General features: G+C 48.9%; 1 protein-coding gene across 5 annotated transcripts; it reads right to left on the reverse strand.

The window, feature by feature from the left end:
• Nucleotides 1-255: 255 nt before the first annotated feature.
• On the reverse strand, nt 256-19,934 carry adam9a (ADAM metallopeptidase domain 9a). 5 transcript variants are annotated; one of them, XM_063489686.1, is made up of 24 exons: nt 19,512-19,934; nt 14,122-14,222; nt 12,025-12,083; nt 11,543-11,621; nt 10,417-10,493; nt 9,999-10,197; nt 9,726-9,791; nt 9,580-9,651; nt 9,074-9,243; nt 8,870-8,951; nt 8,519-8,652; nt 8,253-8,424; nt 7,701-7,793; nt 7,461-7,565; nt 7,278-7,368; nt 7,062-7,167; nt 6,544-6,727; nt 6,382-6,462; nt 6,194-6,299; nt 5,965-6,112; nt 5,727-5,829; nt 4,773-4,802; nt 4,466-4,524; nt 3,148-3,270 (listed from the first exon to the last, which is right to left on the reverse strand). In XM_063489686.1, exons 1-24 carry the CDS (start codon nt 19,594-19,596, stop codon nt 3,201-3,203), a joined length of 2,472 nt encoding a protein of 823 aa, XP_063345756.1. In that variant the 5' UTR covers nt 19,597-19,934; the 3' UTR covers nt 3,148-3,200. The 5 variants fall into 5 exon arrangements, with proteins under 5 accessions (XP_063345731.1, XP_063345722.1, XP_063345756.1 ...); XM_063489671.1 differs by having other exon boundaries at nt 19,488-19,934; XM_063489661.1 differs by lacking the exon at nt 4,466-4,524 and having other exon boundaries at nt 256-3,270.
• Between the last annotated feature and the right edge of the window lie 1,230 nt (nt 19,935-21,164).

Consider the following 21,164-nt stretch of genomic DNA (forward strand, 5'->3'; position numbering starts at 1 on the left):
ACAGTTAAAAAAAATAGGGCTTGATTTTATTTTAATGCCCCAACTCCACAAAACTATTTAAACATAGTTATTGTATCAGGACAATAAAAAACCCATTATATATTTTTTTTAAAAAACTGTACAATTCTAAAACAACTTTGAATTTCAAAGAGATTTTTTTCAAATTGAAAGTGTGACAATGACTGCAGTCAGGCTGTGAGTGCTTTTCTGTATATTAAATGGACGTCGCCACAAACGGGAACCTGAATGCTGACAAACCATTTTCTGTGCACCTTTATTAAGTCTGAAAGCAAACAAATCACAGTCTGTATGAACAGAGTTCATTAAATTATCATGTTCAGCTGAAGGACCTTTATTCTTCCAGGTTTGGTTTTCACAGCAAGCAGCACAAGTTTGAGCTCCACTGGCTGTAACAACCCGAACCTGTCCAACAGGAAACAGGAAGTTGTCCAACAGGTGAGAGATCATCCATCGAATCATAAAAACCATCAGTCAGCGCGGAGGCTTCCACGCCACGCAGCAACGTTAATAATTAAATGTTCAAATGACCACAGATTACAGGTGAAAAGCAAAAAAATGATTAAATCATTCATAATAAGAGAAAATGAAATCTTTTACACAGGTTCAGTATGAATGTAACCCCACTGAGGACGTCTGATTGGCTGATCGGCTTTAAAGGGGACCGCTTCACGTTGGCCTGTGCTGACCCAAAATAACACTTAAAGCTTTTTCCACCCGGACCACCAGCTGTGCTGACAGAGACCTTTTACCCGTTTGGGGTTTTTGGTAAAAGTACTTGTATTCACCCAATTTCATGAAATGAGGGTCTTAACCTCCTAGGACCTGGCGTCCACACATCACATTTTGGGTTATTTAGACCAAAATACTCAATTTTGCTCTACAGGGGCCTGATATCCACTTACGAGGACATTATACTGCTACTGTTCTATCGAAATTTTAAACGAATATCCTCATATGCGGCTCTCATTGTTCTTAGAAACAAAAATCAGGTAAAAAAAAAAAATCTGGTAACTCTTTGTTTTTACATTCATCGGGTCCCAATCAGCCCAAATATCAAAGAGAAATTAAAAATGCATGCTGTGGAAGAGTTCGGGTCTTAGGAGGTTAAAGTTAGTGTAACCTGGAGAAATAAACACTTTAAATTACCAAGATGGCTGCCGAGCACCAAGACTTTTGATTTTACAATTTTTTTAAAATTCATATTTAACGTGGCCAAACTTCCAAACGCATATACACCACAAACCTTTCACATCAGCTAACTTTAAGCCAGCTAGCTAAAAGGAGCAGAGACTTTGCTAAATTATGAGCGAAGTAATCCCACAAACTCCAAACTGACTCTGCACCCCGAAGCTAACTGGACCGTGGAGATATCGCGAAGCTTTGACTGCATTAGGAAAATTTGGATTATTTTAAGTTGTGAATCACGCCAAGCTACTCTGACAAAGTGCAGAGGTGGAAATGATAAGAACGGGTCCCCTTTAAACGCTGCAGTCAGCAGCTGCCTGTAACCTGAAGCTTCAGCTGCTCTCAGCTCTTTAAATAACTGCGTCCGACTGTCTTCACTCAGGAGCTCAGCACAGACTACGGTTTATTTTTTTGGCATGAACAGTCAAATGGCACTAAAATAGCCTCGTGAGCGACGCATCAACATCCTCAGTGGAGTCCTCAGTTTCTGTGCAAAAACCCTCAAACGAGCAAAGTAAGTGAAAAAAGACATTTAAAAATACCAACGTGGTTACACAGCACAGTGCATCCAGGCTCGTCAGCTGCAGAACACAAGCATTTGGTTCACCGGTGGTGTAAAAATCCCTGGTTTGAATCAGACGCCCTGAACGCGGGAAGAGTTCAGCGTGATCGCCGCTCGCTCGGGACAGGAAGCGTGGACGCTCTCGGGACATTATTGCCGAGAATTTAAAGGACTTTGTTCCACCTTCAGACGCCGTCACACACTCTCAGTGTGAATGCTTGGCAGGCTACACCCAAGTTCATGTTTCTGCTAAAGTTCTGCTTCCACTGGACACAATTCATTTTTAAACAGTGGTGAAACGGGGTCTGTGTCCCCCCAGAAGAAACATGTGGATCTGCAAAAAGCTTCAACCTTAACAGAAGAGCGACACATTTTAAAAAAAGCCCCATTGAGTCAGTCATACTGGTAATAATTATCAGGAATGAGTGTTTTATAAAGTCTTTGAAAGAAAGAAATGAACGATGTTGGGAGGAGCTGGTACTGCTGTTCAGTTTGAGCCCAGACTTGTAGTGAACATGTTCTCAGTGCAGGTCTGAACTCACATCATCTCATTTAGTTTCAATTCTAACAGATGATTAGGAATCTTTTATCCTCCATATGTGATTAATCCACTTTGCTTGTACTAAATGTGACTGCCTACGGTTCCCAGAATGCTTTGCAAGCTCAGACTCATATTTTAACTGGTGGAAATACCTGGACAGTAGAGGCATAACGAGCAGCCTCGCCTGGTGAGTGTACGTTCCCTGCAGAGACGGCGCCATGCTGCATGACGAACTGAGACCAGAGGAGCTACGCGCTCAGACGCTGTTTGCATATCGTAGATTTACAGTTCTGTGAAGAGCGAGGGAGCGAACGCAGGGCGAGCCAGACGATAGAAACCAAACGCACCGGCACACAACCGCAGGAGGGTGCGTTACATTCCTGAAACAGTGCTGAGCAGACGGGCCGCGCTATCAGTGCTTTCATTCAGAGACAGAAAAGAAACAAACCAGTGCTCAGATGCATGCTCCACCCACAACTACAAACCAGCCAATCAGAGAGAGAGGCCCACATGGCCTGCTATACTTGCTATACCTTGTTTGAAAGGTCACATGACTAAATCAGAAAGTTTAAAAATACTTAAGCAGGCTTCGGGTTGGTTAGGTTAGAGAACAGCAGTGGCTCCAGTTTGGACCTGCTGGGTTCCTGAAGGTTCTGCAAAGTTCCTCGTCCGGTCCACCTGGATCCATTTTACTGCGATGGCCGTGCAGTCTGGCCGGCTGGCGGTTATCATGGCTACAGAATTGTTTCTGATTGTTTCTGGCTGTTGCTAAGGAAGTAGCTCCGAGTTCGCTTGGAAGGGTTTGAAGATAAGCGGGTGTGTGTGTGTGTGTGTGTGTGTGGGTGGGGGGGGGGGAGGTCGTCCAGGTGTCGTTAGAAGACTCCTGATTGGTTAAACAGGAGGCGCGGGCGCAGGTCTTTGAGGCACCAGAGGTTGTGATGCAGCAGAAGGTTTTGGTTTTCTGTGCAAGAAAGAAGAAGAAAAAGAGTTTACATTGTGACTAGCCACTAAAACCACAGCATGCACTCTCTGTTTGAGATGACGTATCACTCCGCCACAGTTCAAACTGCTGGAGAGCTACACCAGCAGTTAGCTTCTGGGTTCACTTAGCATCTAGCCACTCTAAAGACTAGCTTATAAATGTTATCTAACATTAGCTGGCCATCTAGTGTTGCCCTATTAGGAGTAAGCTGCTGTGTCCAGTTTAGGATTAGCTTAACATTAGGTAGTTTCTTTCTTTGTCGAGTTAAATGAATGCTAGTGTCTGTGTTTAGTTAGTTTTAAATTCACTCTTGAGTCCAGTTAGCTTAACGTTAATATATGAATTGAGTCTGTTTGGGGTTAGCTACTGGGTAAACACAATTTCTTTCACTGGCTTATATTTAGATCCACTTAGCTTAAATGCAGATTTTAAGTTTATTAAATCTAGAAGAGTAGAAGACAATTTAGCTTAAAATTACATTGCATTTTAGTGACCAGCAAGCTCACAGTTGGCTTAAAATTATTTTTAAATACAGTCGATTTGGCATTAGCCACAGGTACAGCTTTGAATTCCATTAACTGTCCAGTCCAATTAGCTTCAAGTTAGCATCTAAGACTCAGTAGCTTAAATTTAGCTTCTAGGAATCATTAGCTTAAGGCTAGCTTCTATAACTAGTTAACGTCAAGTTAGATAAAATCATTTAGAAGCTAATGCAAAAAGTTTTATTTTTTAGAAACATACTGCTGTAGCGTCAAATGTTTAAAAAGATACAACTTTTAGTTTGAAAGTGAAGTTTCCACACTTCAGGTTTGAGTGACAGTTTTTGAGTTACCGCGGCTAATGTGACATCCTGTGAGAAAGTATAAGACGACAGGAACACAGCTTTCTGACGTCTGAGTTTGGGAGCTCAGTTGCTCACTTGGTGTCATGCTAATAACCCTGGTATTTACTCCATTGGCTAATGAGTTAACAATCACAAGTAATTGGCCACTGAGCAAGCGGTTACAGAGTCGGACCCAGCCCTCACCGCCACGTCTGTTTTCTTGCAACAAAGAGGGTGACAACAGAAACGTGAGAAACCAGCAGGTGATGTCACAGCAGCTACATGTATGTTTTGTACTCAGATTGTTTTCGGTTTGTGTTTCGTTGGATGTGGTGGTGCGCGACGTCTTACAGAGGAGGCGGTGGCGGCCTCAGAGCATGGGAAGGAGCCGTCTGGCCGGTTTCCACCACCTGAACACAGAGGAAGTACACCTGGGTAAATCTGCTAGTCTGCGAGTCATTGTCCCATTCAAACCCTCACACCCAATCTACCTGGCCTGTTTGACTCTCCCAGTTTACCTGATGTCATTGGGTGAGTGAAAGGTGCTTTCTAGTTTCCTGCTGTGATGATTAACCTGCAGACAGCGCAGCACTAAGCTCCGCTAACACTACATCAGCAGCAGTAGTTAGAGTGGTAATGAGAAGTAAGCAGGGTTTACCTCTTGTGGTGGCAGCAGCTGAGCGTGGTGCTTCACATGGAGAGAGAGCAGAGCGTGTTAGAGCTCATGCAGTCCATCAACACACACACACACACACACTAAAGTGATTAATCACACAGCTTAATCAGCTCATCAATAAACCGTGCAGACAGCCGCTTCAGTTCCAGTTAGATGCTGATTGATGCAGATTAGCTGCTCTGTTGGTTAGTACAGTCTGTCACTGATTGTAAGCGATCAGCTGATCGTCCAGCCTGTGATCAATAACTGTGTTTGGTGTTCTCGTGCTGAGGTGTGCTCATCACTACAGCTAACTGACTTCAGGTTCTACACTGAGGCTTACCAGGAGAGCATCATCAGCCTCCTGATCAGCAGGGTCACAGCAGGTTTGTGTCATTAGTAAAATCATCATCATCAGCAGCAGCAGCAGCAGGAGGCCGTGTGGGCGTGCCCACCTGCTGCTCTGTATGAGCAGAAAGTGTAAACCAGCTGTGTCAGCTACACAGCTGACTGGTTCTAATGTTTTGGCCATCAGCAGCTCATGCTAAAGGCTGCACTTCGTCTACCGTCCACTGGGTGCTCCAGCAGTGAGTCCAGCACGTTAAAGCTTTACTGGTCTCTCTGGGTACCGCACCTTCATCACACCCATACAGGAGCCCAGAAGAAGATCGGAGGACGCCACTCTCCGACCGCTAACGCCTCGAGGATGTTTAGTTTTAACCTTCTGTAGACACGCCCACTCAGAGTACTGCTGCTGCTGTGGGTCTCTGTAACGCTCACTGCTCACACAGAACAAACCGGGTAAAGCTGCAGGAACGACTGGTGATGCTACAAACATCATCACACACCTGGACGGACAGGTGAGGCAGGTGTGTGTGAAACGAGGGAAACGCCACCGTCTAAATCACATCTGCATGTTTACTTAAACTCTGAGTCTCACGTGAACCCTAAACTTACCCCGTCTCTGACGATGTTATTGGTGTTACCCCGGGCAACAGATGGAGGCTGCACTCTGGGAGGCGGTCTCCTGCTGTGATTGGCTGAAGCCATGCCGTCAGCCCTGAGGGAGACATGACCGTGAGAGCAGCGCCACACGTGCAGCTAATGGTTTACAATTATATTCAGAGTGTCCCTGAACGCAGCACAGAGAACACGTGGTTCCCACGGTCGTGGCGGCGTGTGTGTGTGCACTCACTCATATCCCTGCGACCTCTTCCTGCGGCTCAGCCCGAGTCGCCGCAGCAGCTCGTTCCTGCGCAGGAAAACGAAGACGCCGAGAGCGAGCAGCGGGAGGACGAAGAAGAAGAGGACGAGCAGGCCGTCCCTGAGAGACGTGTCCTTATCTGGGGGAGGGGCACACAGAGGAGGCGCGTTAACATGGGACGCCTGCCCTCAGGTGAGTCCGAGTTCTCCAGGTGACATACCGTTCCACGTGGGTCCGCTGTCAACGCTTCCACCGTAACCCGATAACTCGCAGAAAGGCGGATCCCAGCCATAGTCGCAGTGGCAGTTCCTGTTGCTGTTGCACACCTGCGACACACAAACAGGTGACACCTGAATCATGTGACGCACCTGACAGACAGGCAGGCAGGAGGACAGGCAGGTGACTCACCCCGTGTCCGTGACATTTGGTCTGCACGTCGCAATTGTAGCTCAGGACGTCGGCGCCGCGGCACTCAAAGTTCACACACACCTGAACACCGCAGAAGAAGAAACGAGCTTTAACACCTCATCTGTTCACTCCTCATCCCCTTCCCTCCTCCCTCCTCCTCACCTTGTTCTCTCCACACTTGGTCCCTTCGTTCACCATCCCGGGGTCGGGGACGTCCGACCCCAGCATGAAGTCCACGCCGTAGCATTTCCCTCCGGTGATCGGCGTGCTGATGATCGACGGCTCGATGCCAAACACCGTCTTCGCCTGAACGTTGGAGCACTGCAGTTTCCCACACATGGCGTTTCTATGGCAACAAACACGATGAGGAAAACGGAAGCGGCGACTTCGACAAGAATCGGAGGATTCAGGAGAAGGCTCGAAGACGGACTGTGGGAAAGACACCTGAACACAGCACAGTCATGTGGGCGGGGCTTTGAAATGCACCTTGGGAGATGGAGTTTGTTCAGGTTTTCCCTGTTTGTTAGCGAAACAGGTGTAGTGACACACAGCGCCACCATCAGGTCAAAGCTGGAGGTGCGTTTAACTTGCGTGGGACTTGAACTTTGTGACATCATCAGTCTCAGCTCCTCACACTGGGACGGACCATGATGAAGTGTGTGTGTGTGTGTGTGTGTTACCTGCTCTCGCACTTCTTGAAGCCGTTGTTGAGGTAGCCACAGTTGCCGAAGCGATCTCCTTTGCTGTTGACTTCTTTGAAGCAGAGCTCAGGAGCTGCCTTCGCCTCTGAGGAGGAGGAGGAGGGGCGAGGAGGAGGGGCAAGAAGGGGGGCGGGGGGGTCAGCTGCTGAGTAATGAGGTAGAGGAGTGAAGATGAAGGCGTGCAGAGGTACGTACTGTCTCCAAAGATGGCCTGACACTGGCTGTCGTAGTGCTGACACTTCCCGTTGTAACAGTAGGCCTCCTGGTTCCTGCAGGGCTGCCCGTTCTGAAACACACACACACCAACACACACACAGATGTGATGAAGGACAGCTCAGCCAGCAGCTCACCTGCTCAGGTAAAAGCAGCGGACCTCACCTGGATGAAGACGTCGCTCTGACACAGGGACGAGGAGCCGTTACAGAACTCGGGCAGGTCACACTCATCTGTGCTGGCGCGACACACGGTTCCCCCCGGCAGGAACTGAACACACACGCACACAGTTACAGAGCCCAACACACACACACGCAGACACACACACAGACACACACAGGTGTGTGTGTGTGTGTCTGTGTGTCTGTGTGTGTCTGTGTGTGTCACGAGACTCGCTGTGTTTACCTGACAGTTGGAGCAGCACTCGCCGTACGCACACTGAGCTCCAGACTTCAGCTTACAGGTCCGATACTCACAGCAGGGGTCCTCCTCACACTCCTGCACACACACACACACACACACACACACACACACACACACACACACGTGGCTGATCACGTGACCGGGTTTAGACAGGAAGTTTCTGTCTCTAGTGTAAAATCATTTTTAACGTTGGGCTTTTTTATCTTCATTTTCTGTGTGCAGGAAAACTCAACAAAGTCACACGTTAATATAAAACAGGGATGTCAAACATAAGGCCCAGGAGACAGAATTGGACTGGCAAAAACTCCAGCTGGTCCACCGCACAGCTGTGGAACACGTGGACGGCGTAGATGTTGGACTTCCTGCTGATGAGGAGCTCGAGTTGTGTAATAAATCATTCAGTGATATATGACTGTGTGGGCGGGCCCAAACTGACTGACAGGAGCGTCGGCGCTGTTTCGGCACACGTCGTATCAAAGTGGGTCAAATCTAATGTATGGCAAACATGTCTAACTCGTTCTCTACACATCACACCTTCTCTGAGCCACAGTCGCACTCCTCCCCGAAGTCCACCAGCCTGTTTCCGCAGTAGGGGGCGCTGTAGGCCTCGTCGGGCCGCGGGACGTTCAGCAGACACGCCCCCCCCGTCAGCAGGATCATCTTCTCAAAGTCATCGGCGCTACAGCTGCTGAAGTTCTTTGACCCTCTGCAGACAGCGTGAAGAGGCGCATTAGGAGTGAGTGTGTGAGCGCGTACGGGCACGTGTGAGCGTGCGGCGTGGCTTGCCGTGTCTGTCTTACGTGGCTCCGGAGTTCATGATGCAGGCGCCGCTGGGGCACGTGCACTGTCGGCCGTCGTCGTGGTTCATGCCGAGGTTGTGGCCGAGCTCGTGAGCCACGATGGAGGCGAACGAGCCCACGACGTTGTTGTTGAACTGAAGGACACAGAGCACAGTTCAGTCATGTCTCACTGAAATGCACCCTGGGAGATGGAGTTCCTTCTAAAGCTGTCATTAGCAGAATCCAGATCTTTTATTTCTCGTGATCTTTCTCCCAGACGGAGTCATTCATAATAAACAACATTCATTTTAATCATGTTTTTGGTGTATTTAATAAAACTGAAGTCTTTAGTGTGCACGCATGGTGGCGTACCGCGTTGATCCCGCCTCCGTGACTCCTGGAGCAGACAGTGGAGACGAACGCCATCCCGGCCGTCTGTCCAAAATTCTTCCTCCTGCACAGACACCATCATCATCATCATCACCTGATACACGGTCCAATCACATGCAGTAACAAACAAAACAGAAACAGCGCGTGCGTGCGTGCGTGCGTGCGTGCGTGCGTGTGTGTACTGACAGGATGAGCTGTGCTGAGTCATGGCGGCGGCGAGGAATCAGCTCCTTCTCCCTCCACTGGGTGAAGCGACTCAGGACTTCTCCAGCCGATCCGTCGGTGCTGATCTGGTTCTGCTGATTCCAGATCTCCAGACCAACCAGAACCACCCGGATATTCAGCTGCATGTAGATCTGCACACACAGGGACACACACAGGGACACACACACACAGGGACACGCACACGCACAGACACGAACACACACACAGGGACACACACAGGGACACACGCACACACAAGGGACACACGCACACAAACGCAAACACACAGGGACAAACACACACACACAGGGACACACACACACCTCTTATTTATGCTTTTATTCATTTTAAGGACATTTATTGATTTATTCCAGTTTTACTTCTAACCACACGAGAGCAAACGAGCTGAAAGTCACTTCCTGTTGCCGTGTGCACGATTCCCCTGACACAAAGCTAACTCAGCCGTGGAGGAAACATGTGACACTCACGCTGTCCACGAGGTTGGCGAGCAGAACCATCTCCTCCCTGACTGCCGTCGCGTTCCTGTTCATGAAGTTAAACTGAGGAGAGAGAAACACACGGTTACACGCCGCCCGCCGCAGCAGTCCACCTCCACCCGGTGTCGTGCTCTCACCCTCTCTTTGTCGACCACCAGCAGCAGCTCCACGTAGTGCGTCTTGTGGAGGACGGCTCTCCTCACCTGGAACAGAAACACGGTTACTCTCTGAGAGCGTGCGGCGGCGCTCACGCTGCTGACGCTCCATCATCGCCGCTCGAGACATGAATGTAAAGTCAACATAGACTGTAAAGGAATGATGGCATGACTCCAGAGCTAGAGTGCTGGTACAGGTCAAAGTTCAGGGGACAGGAAGTCAGTGTGCGCCGTGTGCGTGAGGGAAAAACGCACCCTTCTGTGCTGCCCGTGAGGGATGTCCTCCCAGCTGGACTGAGCACGCTCTGTAGAGTTGTGGCCATGCTCGTAGTGCGGCGTTTGGCACCCTCGGGGCTGTGATGTCACATCCTGCAGGCGGTACACCAGGTGCTGGTCGGGGGTGGAGTCTAGCGGCTCAATCCCATAGCTGCCATCACTGAGGTGCATCACTCCTCTGAAAACACACAGACACACACACACGCACACTGAGTGTCAGACTTTGTTGTGCTGCTGTAAATGACATGTTCGTTAAATCTTCGACACTCTCATTCCTCCATAACGACCTCGCTCGCTAAAAGAACTTTCTGACACTGAACAAACGGGGCGACTGTTTCAGACTCGCCTTAATCCTCGCCATGTTTGATGGACCTGTGTGTGCGTGTGCGTGTATTACCTGAGGCCGTTGCAGATGCTCATGGCGACGGATGAGCCCTCCACGCCCTGGACGAAGCCGCGATAGTGACAGTGGTCCTGAAACACAGACAGCTGACTGCAGCACCCACACACACCAGCGGGGGGCGCCACCACGCCTCCTATCCACACACACTGCTGTGATTGAATCACATGTTCACAACTAGACTGAGTTTCAGTGACATCACTGTCGCCATTATTGCTGTATCAGCTCCACCGGAGCTCACACACTTCCTGTGTGTGTGTCTGTCTGTGTGTGTGTGTCTGTGTGTGTGGGAGAGAGACTTTGAGGAACACCAGCTCATCATTTTGTCACTTCCTCTTCCTCTTGTTTGTCCTCATGGAGTAGCGGTGGTCAAGCCGTGGCCCGTGGGTCTGAACCCATCCTGTCTGCGCTGACTCACAGGACGGGGATCTCAGGCTCCACCTATCAGCACGTCACCTGATCTGATTGACCTGATGACACACAGGTCTCCATGGAAACGCCTGGAGGGCTTTTCCTTCAACGAAGACGCCTGTGGCACATGAGGCTCAAACTTTACCCAGAATGCACTTTGTGAAGTTCCCTGCAGTGAACGATTAGACACGGATGGTCAGCGGCGTCTTAGTTTCATATCTCAGCGGTCTGCTGCTCTCGCTCTGTCTCCTCCCCTCTGTGGGCGCAGCGAGCAGCGAGCTGAGAGCGCTCCACCCGCCCATCACGCTCTGCCCGAACCAGCTGACTCAAGTTTAAATACAGGAAACAGGAGTCAGCGTGTTTCTGTACACTGACAGGAAGTGACATCTAGTCACAGGATCGAACCCTGACCCTCGCCATGGTAACCAGCTCCAAACAAACATTTATCATTCAAACATCACACAACCCGGGTCAGCTGACAGGAAGTATCAACTCCCAGCATGCACCTCTCTCTGGGAAAGCCTTGCTTTAATGAAGTCTGCAGAGAAACAGAGCGCCTGCGCTTTGTTCTCAGTGGCATCGACGCCGCAATGACCATAAAGGAAAGAAAAGGGCGGGGCGTTTGTAAAGCAGGTGAGTCTGAGCGATGCGACTGGCTGACAGGACCGGTGAGGCTCATTTACAACAGACAGACAGGTAGGCGGGGCGTTACCTGGACAGGTGGCGTGGATGTGACCAGGGATCCGTCAGGACTGTAGGAGAACACGGTGAAGTCTGCAGGCAGCAGCAGCCTGAAACAGGACAGTCATGTGACCAACTTCACTTTAACCCCGAACCCTCGACTGCAGGTGTGAGTCTGCCACTTCACACCTGCACAGGAAACACACCTTCACCTGCCTCACTCCCGCTGGAGCTCAGTCAGTTATTAAAAACAGAAACAGTGTTTTTATTAAGAGTAAAATCTCTCACTGTTATTCACACAACAGTTTGGTTCACGTCGTGTTTTTATCAGGTGGCGTTTCCATAAAAAGTTAGAATCACACACGAGGACGTTCTGGATCACCTGTCACAGACTCTGAAATGTGATTTTGTGACCATGAAGTAAAAAACATGTCAGCCGTCTGTCGGCGAGCGCGCTCTGACCTCAGCGATCGTACGATTGTGAACACGTCACCGCCGCTCATCAGAACTTACTCGTTTCTCTCCAGATGGACGACGTGATCGCTTCCATCCACGCTGATGATGTAGGACACCTGCACACACACACGCACACGGATGCACACACGCGCACACACACACACACACACACACACACACACACACACAAAAAGGTAAATTTGATGCCAAATGTGACAGCTTGTAGAATAAAACATTGAGCATGTGTGAGTGACTGCAGGTGGAGATCAGCCAATCACCAAGCAGAACACCAAGAGGTCTCATTCCCTGCCATCCTGTCCGCCATGTTGGATTCACAGCCACAGAGCTCAGAGAGCGACGCGTCCTTCAAAGCCGCTTTAATCCTCACGAGGAGCATGTTAGCTAACAGTGACGGCGCTAACACACTGACACTAGCGTTAGCTCCGATATGTGGCAGACGTACAGTCGCTCCCAGCAGTGGTTACCTTTGTACATGTGATGTTTGCGGGCTCCACTTCCTGCTCCGTGTTGTGGGTTATTTCGGAGCACGAAGCTGATCGAGGGATGAAAACGGAGCTTCTCCAGGTTTCATTTTTACCTCGTTTTAGCACAAACAGCTAAAACAGCGTGTGTTAAAGACACGCTCCATCTGCTGTGAACAAAGACTTCGTCGACTCGACTCACCCTGCTGACACAGCGAACTTTCCGCCGTGGTGGAAAAAAGGGCCGGCTCGAGCACGAGCTGCCAAACATCTGCACTGACAGCACGCCATCGCCTTCATCACGCATCCCGCTGCTCGCCGAGCAGGTCACCTGAGCCTCTGACTCACCTGGCTCTGTGTGTGTGTGTGTGTGTGTGTGTGTGTGTCAGCAGGACTAGAATTAGCACGCACAGACAGCTGGTGTGGACAGGAAGTCAGCGGTGGTCTCCATCGTCCAGCTGCCAGCAGCAGCTCATCCGTCCTCTAACACAGCAGGGGTCAGAGGTCGGGTAAATCTGTAAACATACCTTGGCATCGTCATGGAAACGGTTCAAGCTCAAACTCATTAAGCAGAGCTGCTGCTGGTTCTGGCTCGGTCGGCGTTCCCGTGGCGCCTCGCAGAGTCAGCTGACCTCGTTTCTGTTACGTTTGTGGAGTCAGGTATCTGATGACATCACCAGGTGTGTGTACCTATGCGGGCAGCGGGTATCCGTTCTCAGCTCCTCTGTGGGTCACAAACCCCGAGGCAGCCATCGGCGCTGAGAGCAGTGAGGTCATCACTGTGGCGCCCTGTTTTTGTCCGACGTGCCTCCACAGGTGAGGAGCTCTCCCCCGTCAGCTGTTTCCACAGGAAGTGGGCGATGCTGACGGGTTTCAGAGAAAGTTCACGTTCAACAGTTTCACACAGTAAAACGTGGAAAAACGTGGTGATCCGAGCATGCTCACATCACACGATCCCGGGAATGATCAGCTGTTTGTGACACAGCTGGATGATATTCAGCTCCGAGCACAGTGACGTGTTAGCCACGAGTCTCTGTGAGCAGCAACACACCCGATCAGATTTACTCCAGGTGTAAGTGTTAGACTGGAGCTGAGCCAGCGCTGAACACACACACACACACACACACACACACGAGGACATCTGCAGACTGTAAACACACTCATGTCTCCACAACACTTTCACAGGGGTGTTATCTCTGAGCAGACTGCACATGCCAGCAGAGTGTGTCATCGTGTGTGTGTGTGTGAGCATGTTGCAGCATGCAGGGAGGGACAGCAGCACAGGCGGAGCGAGCGTGTTTAAACGAAGCCTGCAGGCGTGCTGCTACATGGACGTTGTGACATCAGATTCGTGTTCGTGGCGAGCCAAACACGGTTTAAAGCTAATGTTTAAAATCTGTGTGCAGTCACAGTCACATCAGTAAAACAACACCATCCATCAGTTTGGAGTCGGCAGCTCGCTTAACGCAGACTGGGGTCACAATAATCTGACCTCGTTCGGTCTGATGGACCAGCAAAGATGGAGTCTGCCCGCCTACGGTTCTGTGGCTGGTTCTGACCAGGAGCTAGCAGCGCTGCTTCCTGTGTGCCCTCATCATCGTCTTACGTGAACCTCTCTGTGTGATCTGGAAACAGGTAAGTGAAAATGAAGTAGAAATAAAAACCTCCAAACCTGATTGGGCAGTCTTCCATTCACGTCCCTCCTCAGCCTGCCTCCGATTGGTCGAGGGACAGTCAGCTGATAGGAGGATAGGTGCTCGGTCTGGTGAGAGTCTGCAGGAGGCGACGGGAAACGAATCAGTTCAGTTTGCTCTGTAAACAAGTTCAAATCCTTCGCCACAGCCTCAGAACTGAACACATCATTTGGTGCACGTGTCGGGAACGCACAGATTTTACTTCATAAAACATCGCATCAGCTGAGAGGAGGTGGACCGCCTGTCACCTGACTCAGGACTCGTTCATGACGTGCTTTACAAACCCGAACATCACGGCTAACAGCTGGATTTTCCTGTTTGAGTGCCGCTGACCACACAGCCAACAGCCACTTCCTGTTAAGGACACGGACAGTGGACGTCCATGTTTAACATGAACTCATCGCTGCAGCACGACGGTGATCCTCATACTAGGGCTGGGCACAACCATTATTTTCCTAATCGATGAATCTAACGATTAATTTTTCAATCCGATTCTATTTTGATTTGATTCGATTATCGATTATTTGACTTGTATATCAATTTCACATTTACTCATTTATGTATCTCAATGAAAAACACAAATTTCTTCATTTGAACACCTTTTAATAAAAATATGTCCATACTGTAGAACTGCGTGTTCGGGTGGAGCGATTTAAGTCGACTGCGGCTGCCTCACTCCTGTTGCCGCTACTCGCTGCCGCCATGTCTGTTTTGAAAGTGACGACGCATCGACGCACATTTTTTTACGTCGACGTATTTTACGCGTTGACGTAATCGATTACGTCGACGCGGCGTCCCAGCCCTACCTCACACTGATGTTTAGTTTCAGTGTCCTTATTATCCTCTGAGCTATCGATGATGTCACTAGTTAGCCAACATAAACTAATGTGAGTCTGTTAGCCACAGCCAACCAACCAGGTGACATCACGTCCTGTGCTGACAGAGGATGGCGCTAAAAATGTTGTTAAAGCTTCACAGTTACGTCTGTGTCAGTGTCTGAGTGTCACACATGATCCACAGACCAGAATCTGGATTTTATGCACATGAAACTCATCTTTATGTCTCTGATGACACTCCTGCTCTACTTCCTGCGTGAGGTTCTACTTCCTGCGTGAGGTTGTGTTTTCCTGGTTTAAGCTCAGCCGGGTGTGTTTCCACACACTGCAGTCTGAGGAGCATCAGTGAGACCTTCAGCAGCAGCCGTCCCTGCACACCATCGCACCACATTCTCTCTCCGGATTTCCTCCTCGATGGGAGGCGGGACTTTTGAACCCGCCACCCCGGCCTGTGAGGTCTGCTGCTGACTCAGCCTCACCCTTCTTCTGTTTTCCTTCTTTATCTTTGAGCTGATAAAGTAAAGCAAACATGCTCAGAGCAACATGACGGCCTGTTTGGAAATGAGCTCAGTGAAAGGAAATAAATCCAGAGCTGTAAGCTCCTTACGGCGCTGCTACAACAGCTCCACTGCTTCCTCTACAGCAGCTGAAAGCGTCCTCAGCAGCTCCTGTTGGTAACAGAGCAGCTGATCCACACACAGGTATCAGTGTCACACTGCAGCTCAAATCACACACATTTCAAAGGAAGCTCTGACTGTATTTTTGTTCCTCAGGAGACAAAATCACAAGCGGTGGTTCATCCTGCACAGCCTGTCAAATACAGTCTGACCACAGTCAGCCGATGGAGCACACACACACACACACACACACACACACACACACACACACACACACACACTCTGTGTTCTTCATTTCTCGCCATCTGCTCACAACAACTGACAGCATGGTGTCCAACACGAGTGTGTGTGTGCATTAATCTGTAGCCACGGTAACGCCTGCAGTCTGATGTTAACGACCTCGCCGTCCTGAAGCTGGGCAGGAAGCCTCCAAACAGGAAGCACTCTCACTGCTTCCTGCTGGTTTTTGTCTCGTCAAGAGCTGCTGCTCATCCATACCGAAGGGAGCCCAGAAGGAAAACCCTGGAAAAGCGACTCCAAAGATCAACCACAGATTTTAAAAAAGCTAAATCAGGTGGAGCCGTGAGGAACACGGAGACGAGCAAACAGCTCTGAGAATAAAATACAGTAAAAACTAAATGAAATAAATGAAGACTTGAGTAGAAACACGATAAACCACAAGAAACGGATTGAAACACATTTAAAGAAGGAGAAGCTGCGATCAGCCACTCAGGAGGAGGAGCCTCGCCACCCCGATCAGACTGTATTTAAAAGATGGCTGTACAGTCTGTGATGCACTGCCAAACGACTCGCGAGAAAACTGCAAGTTCACATTATCAGACCCTGAAGCTGCTTTCATTGTGATTACGGTCCAAGAAAAACACCATGAGTCATGATTCAGGGAAACTGTGAGTGAGTGTGTGTGTGTGTGTGTGTGTGTGTGTGTGTGTGATTCATTCAGACTCTGGACGACTCAGTGGAAACTTCTCACAAAAAGGACTGGTTTCATTTTTTTCTTATCTGATTTTTTTCAAAAAGCAGAAATGTCAACGTGTTTTACTGTAACACACACACACACACACACACACACACACACACACACACACACACACACACACACACACAGAGTTTACTTCCTGTCAGCGTCACAGCTAAAAGACTCAGCCCACACCCGGCAACACTTAAGAGGCTTAAACACTCAAAACACACACACACACACACACACACACACACACACACGGGGAGTGCTCAGCAGTGCCTTGAGCTCAGGTAAGACAGCACAGGTGTGTCCAAACATCGACATGATGAACTAAGTGACCTGAGAGCTTCAGTTACTGTACGTGTCACTTCCTGTGTCTAGCCTGTGTTCACAGTTTCTACTCCAAACCGACTCTGAGACACTGGTCCACGCTTTCAGTTAGAGTATTGTAACGCTCCGTTTGCAGGACGTGACCACAGACATGTGGCCACATGACCCTGGGACTGAACGGCATTGGCTCCCAGTTTAAGACAGAATCACCGTTAGAATCCTTCTGTTAGTTCACGAAGCTGTCAGTGTTTGTCTCCCATCACGGCTCTCAGCTGCACACTGTTTCCTCTCTGTCAAGTTTTATTAAACCCACACAGGTTTTTATGTTTGTGTCCTCAGCGTTTAGCATATTCAATATTAATGTTATCAAATGTACTCTATGCATAAAACTGTCATAGTGACATCAGACATCGTAAGCAGGAGCTGTTAAAGCTTTCCTTTGATGGTTAAAGAGGTTTCCACTCTCACACAAACCTCTGCACTGTGACCGCCTGACTCGCTGCTCTGAAACCACATCACAGAACAGGAAATCACAAAACTGATTAATATCAGATTCATGTGCAGAAACCTCAAACCGAGCAAAGAAGAGTTTCCTGTCTTCCTGTTTCCTGGATCTGTCAGCTCCCAGGGGTTTCAAGAAGTTAGCTTAGACCATCGTTCACACAGGCTAACACAGAAAGACTCACAAATACGGGAACAAATGGAAATGATCCGCCTGCAGGTAGATATGACTATGATGAACAAAAACGGCACTTTCAGGCTGAGGATGGAAACGCTGCACTGGTCTCAGCACGCTAGTTATTCATCCGCTCAGCTGGAACCAGAACCAGGCACTGAACAGGAAGGAACCGCGCGGTTTGGTCACCTGCTAGCTCAGTGTGGCTGTTCTCACAGCTGTTTCAATAAAGTTTCCAGAAAGAAAAGGCAGCTGTGACGGAAGCACGCCTGAAAACTGAAACCCACAGTTCTGTAAACTAAGCACCACTTCCTCCTGGGAGATCCCAGCAGGTGTTCCCCGGCCGGAGCAGGAGTAAAATCTGTCCGGCAGTTACGTGTCGACCCGGAGTCTCCTTTCAGTTAGATGTACCGGGAACAAGGAGGCGCTGAGGAGACGTCCTCGCCACCTGAACTGAGTCGTTTCAAACGAAGGAACAGCGGCTGTACTCCAAGATCCCTCCAGAGGTCTGAGTGCTCACGCTCCACTTTCCCCTCAGACCTAAGTTCAGCTCAGAGAAGCTCTGAGAGGATCCATCAGCAGGTCCAGGTCACTAAGGCTACGTTCACACTGCAGGCGAAAGCGCATCAAATCCGACTTTTTTGACCCTATGTGACCCGTATCCGATCATGGTACAACAGTGTGAACGGCACAAATCCGACCTGGGTCACTTTCGTATGTGGTCCTGAATCCGATACATATCTGATGTTTTAGAAAGCGACTGCTGTTTGAACGGTCAGGTCGCATTAAACACGTCTTTTACATCACTGACACAAGACAGACGCCAATTATCAGCTCCGGAGAAGACATCGCGAACGCTTCCTGTCCGTTCAGTATAACTGTTGGGAAGACAGCGTGAACATTTTATTTGTACTGTATAATCTGCAGATTCTGACAGAAGTTATTTTATTATGTAAATAACAAAATAACTTTATAACTTAAAGCAAAAAATTGGGAAATTTAAAGTCCGAAACAAGTCTTTATATTAAGGCCATCAGTCAAACAACACTGTTCTGGGTCTAAACAGAGCGCGTTGTGTGTGACGGCTACTTTTGCGCATGCGGGCCGCTTTGAGGGTTCACACTAGAGCGCGTTTGCTGTCACATTTTATTTGTAGTGTGAACAAGCAGACAAAACAATCGGATTTGATCACAAAATTGGAATTGAGCATTAAGACCTGCAGAGTGAACGTAGCCTATATGATCTGCTGCTGGTTTGGATCGCTCTGTGCAAAAGTCCTGAGCCTCAGCTTCACCACTCTGAAGCTCTCGGGTACTTGGACACCGAGCAACAGTTACACTAACTGGCTTTAAACAGCTGATGAACAGCTGGAGGGTTACAGAGGAGCGCTGCATCAGAGGAGAGGCTCGGGCCAGAAACAGGTCGAACAGGTCAGCAGGTTTACAGAGGACAGTCATCATCATTTGTCCTGCCATTCATCCTCATTTCCCGTCTGAGCCCCCCCCCCCATTCTCTTTCGTCTGATTGGCTGACTTTAGGAAGCCGCAGAGGGGCCCGACCCAGTGCTTTACCTTACTTTTGCACACGCGCCCATCACTTTGTGAAACTCTGGCCACATTTAACATGAAACCTTGGAGCTAACTAATTAGATGGAACCTCAGCGTGCTGCATAAACTCCTACCTGTGCACACCTGTGCGCTCACCTGCGTGCTCACAGAGGGAGGCAGGAGCCAGAGTCGGTGTAACCGTCCTCTCACTCTGATGAAGATTAAACTTGGACACATTTATAGAAACATTTCACAGATATTTGTTGGCAGTGACCGTCAGAGCAGCTGAGCGTGGACTACACCTCCCGTGATGCCCCGGGTCAGTGTCCCTCACAGGGCCCGATAAACCTCCCACTCACCGTGCTCTTCCTCACCCCGCTCACCTCTGCAGTGACCGTTTCCAATGATCAGCAGGAGGAAGAGGAGCCAGCTGATGCCCAGCAGCTCCACTATCCCTCCCATCTTCATCCTCCTCTTCTTCTTCTTCTCTCCTGAATTAAAGTCCCTCCTCTCCCTCCGTGTGTTACTGCAGTCTGCGCTCTCTCTGTCTCCCCCCGCGGAGCTTCATGTTCAGCACCCAGAGCAGCTTTTCTTCCTCGGCCGGGCCATGGCAGCCTGTCCCGGGTCTACACCGTCCGCGAGCTTCCCGCCCGGACCCCAAAATGTCCCAGAGGTCAAAGGTCAGCCCCGAGTGTGTGGGTGTTTGCTCTGAGCAGTCCCGTCCGAGCTGAAGCGCGTCCTCTCCGCGCGCGGCTGATATTTCTCTCCTTGGAAACTCGACTGAATCTGAAGCAAGCTGGCGGAAACAGCCGCAGCTTCCTGTGCGGTTCTTCAAAATAAGAGCACCCAAGACCAATCGTCTAGAGAGGAGCAAAACTAAAATCATAAAATTAAAATCAAGTCCGTCTTAATAATGTTCCAGTAAACACGAATATCAATGACTATAAAAAGATTATAAAAATTATTTTAAAACATTGATTTGATTACTGGATGTGGACCTCACACAAATTACCAGAAGTGGACAAAAGTCAGTTCCTGTAAGTTCAAAGGTCACATCAGTAGACTTTAGTAGATGATAATGAATACAGTCAGCAGGGCACAATCTCTGTTTGCATTTTTATTTGATTTGATGATTCATTCCTGTAGGCAGAGGTGTGACGTTTGATCCACATCAATGAAAATTACAACCTGTACCACACACTCTGAGCTGAGCGTAAACAGGAAGGACAGACTGCAGTAATAGGACGTTTGATGATCCCTTTAAGGACCTTTTCAGCTTCCTGTGATCCCGCCAGGATCACCTGACAGGTGTTGAGTCTAAACTCTGAGCAGTGGAGCTGAAATCACTCCATTCACATCGATGTCATTAACTAAAAAACAAAAACGCATTGAAGATGGTCTCATTAGTACTGTATAGTGTTTGGCTGACTGTTTTGTGTTTGTTACTCTCATGTGAACTCCAGGATCTGATGCCGATTCGAAAGTTTTTATTGGTGATTAAATAAAGTAATATTTTCATGTCAGAATTTTGAACAAAATAAGCTAGTCAGCTAATCAAGAAAATACTATAATTTATTTCTAAATAAAACCATAATTAATGCTGTTTTAGTCACAGCAAATACAAATGCATGATCACAGGAGCTGCTTCACTCCACAGAGTACTTTGAATAAAGGTGACACTTCGCTATCTGACCTAAGTAAGTAAATTAAAATAACGTTCAGCACGATACTTTTCTCTCTGCACAAGCCAGCCCAGGCTTTTATTTTGAAGTCAAAGCAGCTCACGCAGAGGTCAATGGACGCTTTCAGTTCACGTGACAAAACTAATATGCCGTCAAAGTGCGCACGCGCAGATTCTTACGGCGAGCACAGTGACGTATTCAGAGTTTGTGTAAAAGCTTTAAACTTCAAAAGCAGACGTGCGTCACGTGACAGGAATAAAAACGTCATATTCTTATTAAACTAAAACTGCTTCTGTGAAACTCACCTGAGCCCAGGTGTTGTTCACAGACGTAAACAGCATAGTCACGTGATTT

The sequence above is a fragment of the Pelmatolapia mariae genome, linkage group LG2 (genome assembly GCF_036321145.2).
Source record: "Pelmatolapia mariae isolate MD_Pm_ZW linkage group LG2, Pm_UMD_F_2, whole genome shotgun sequence".
In the NCBI taxonomy this organism is placed as follows: Eukaryota; Metazoa; Chordata; class Actinopteri; order Cichliformes; family Cichlidae; genus Pelmatolapia; species Pelmatolapia mariae.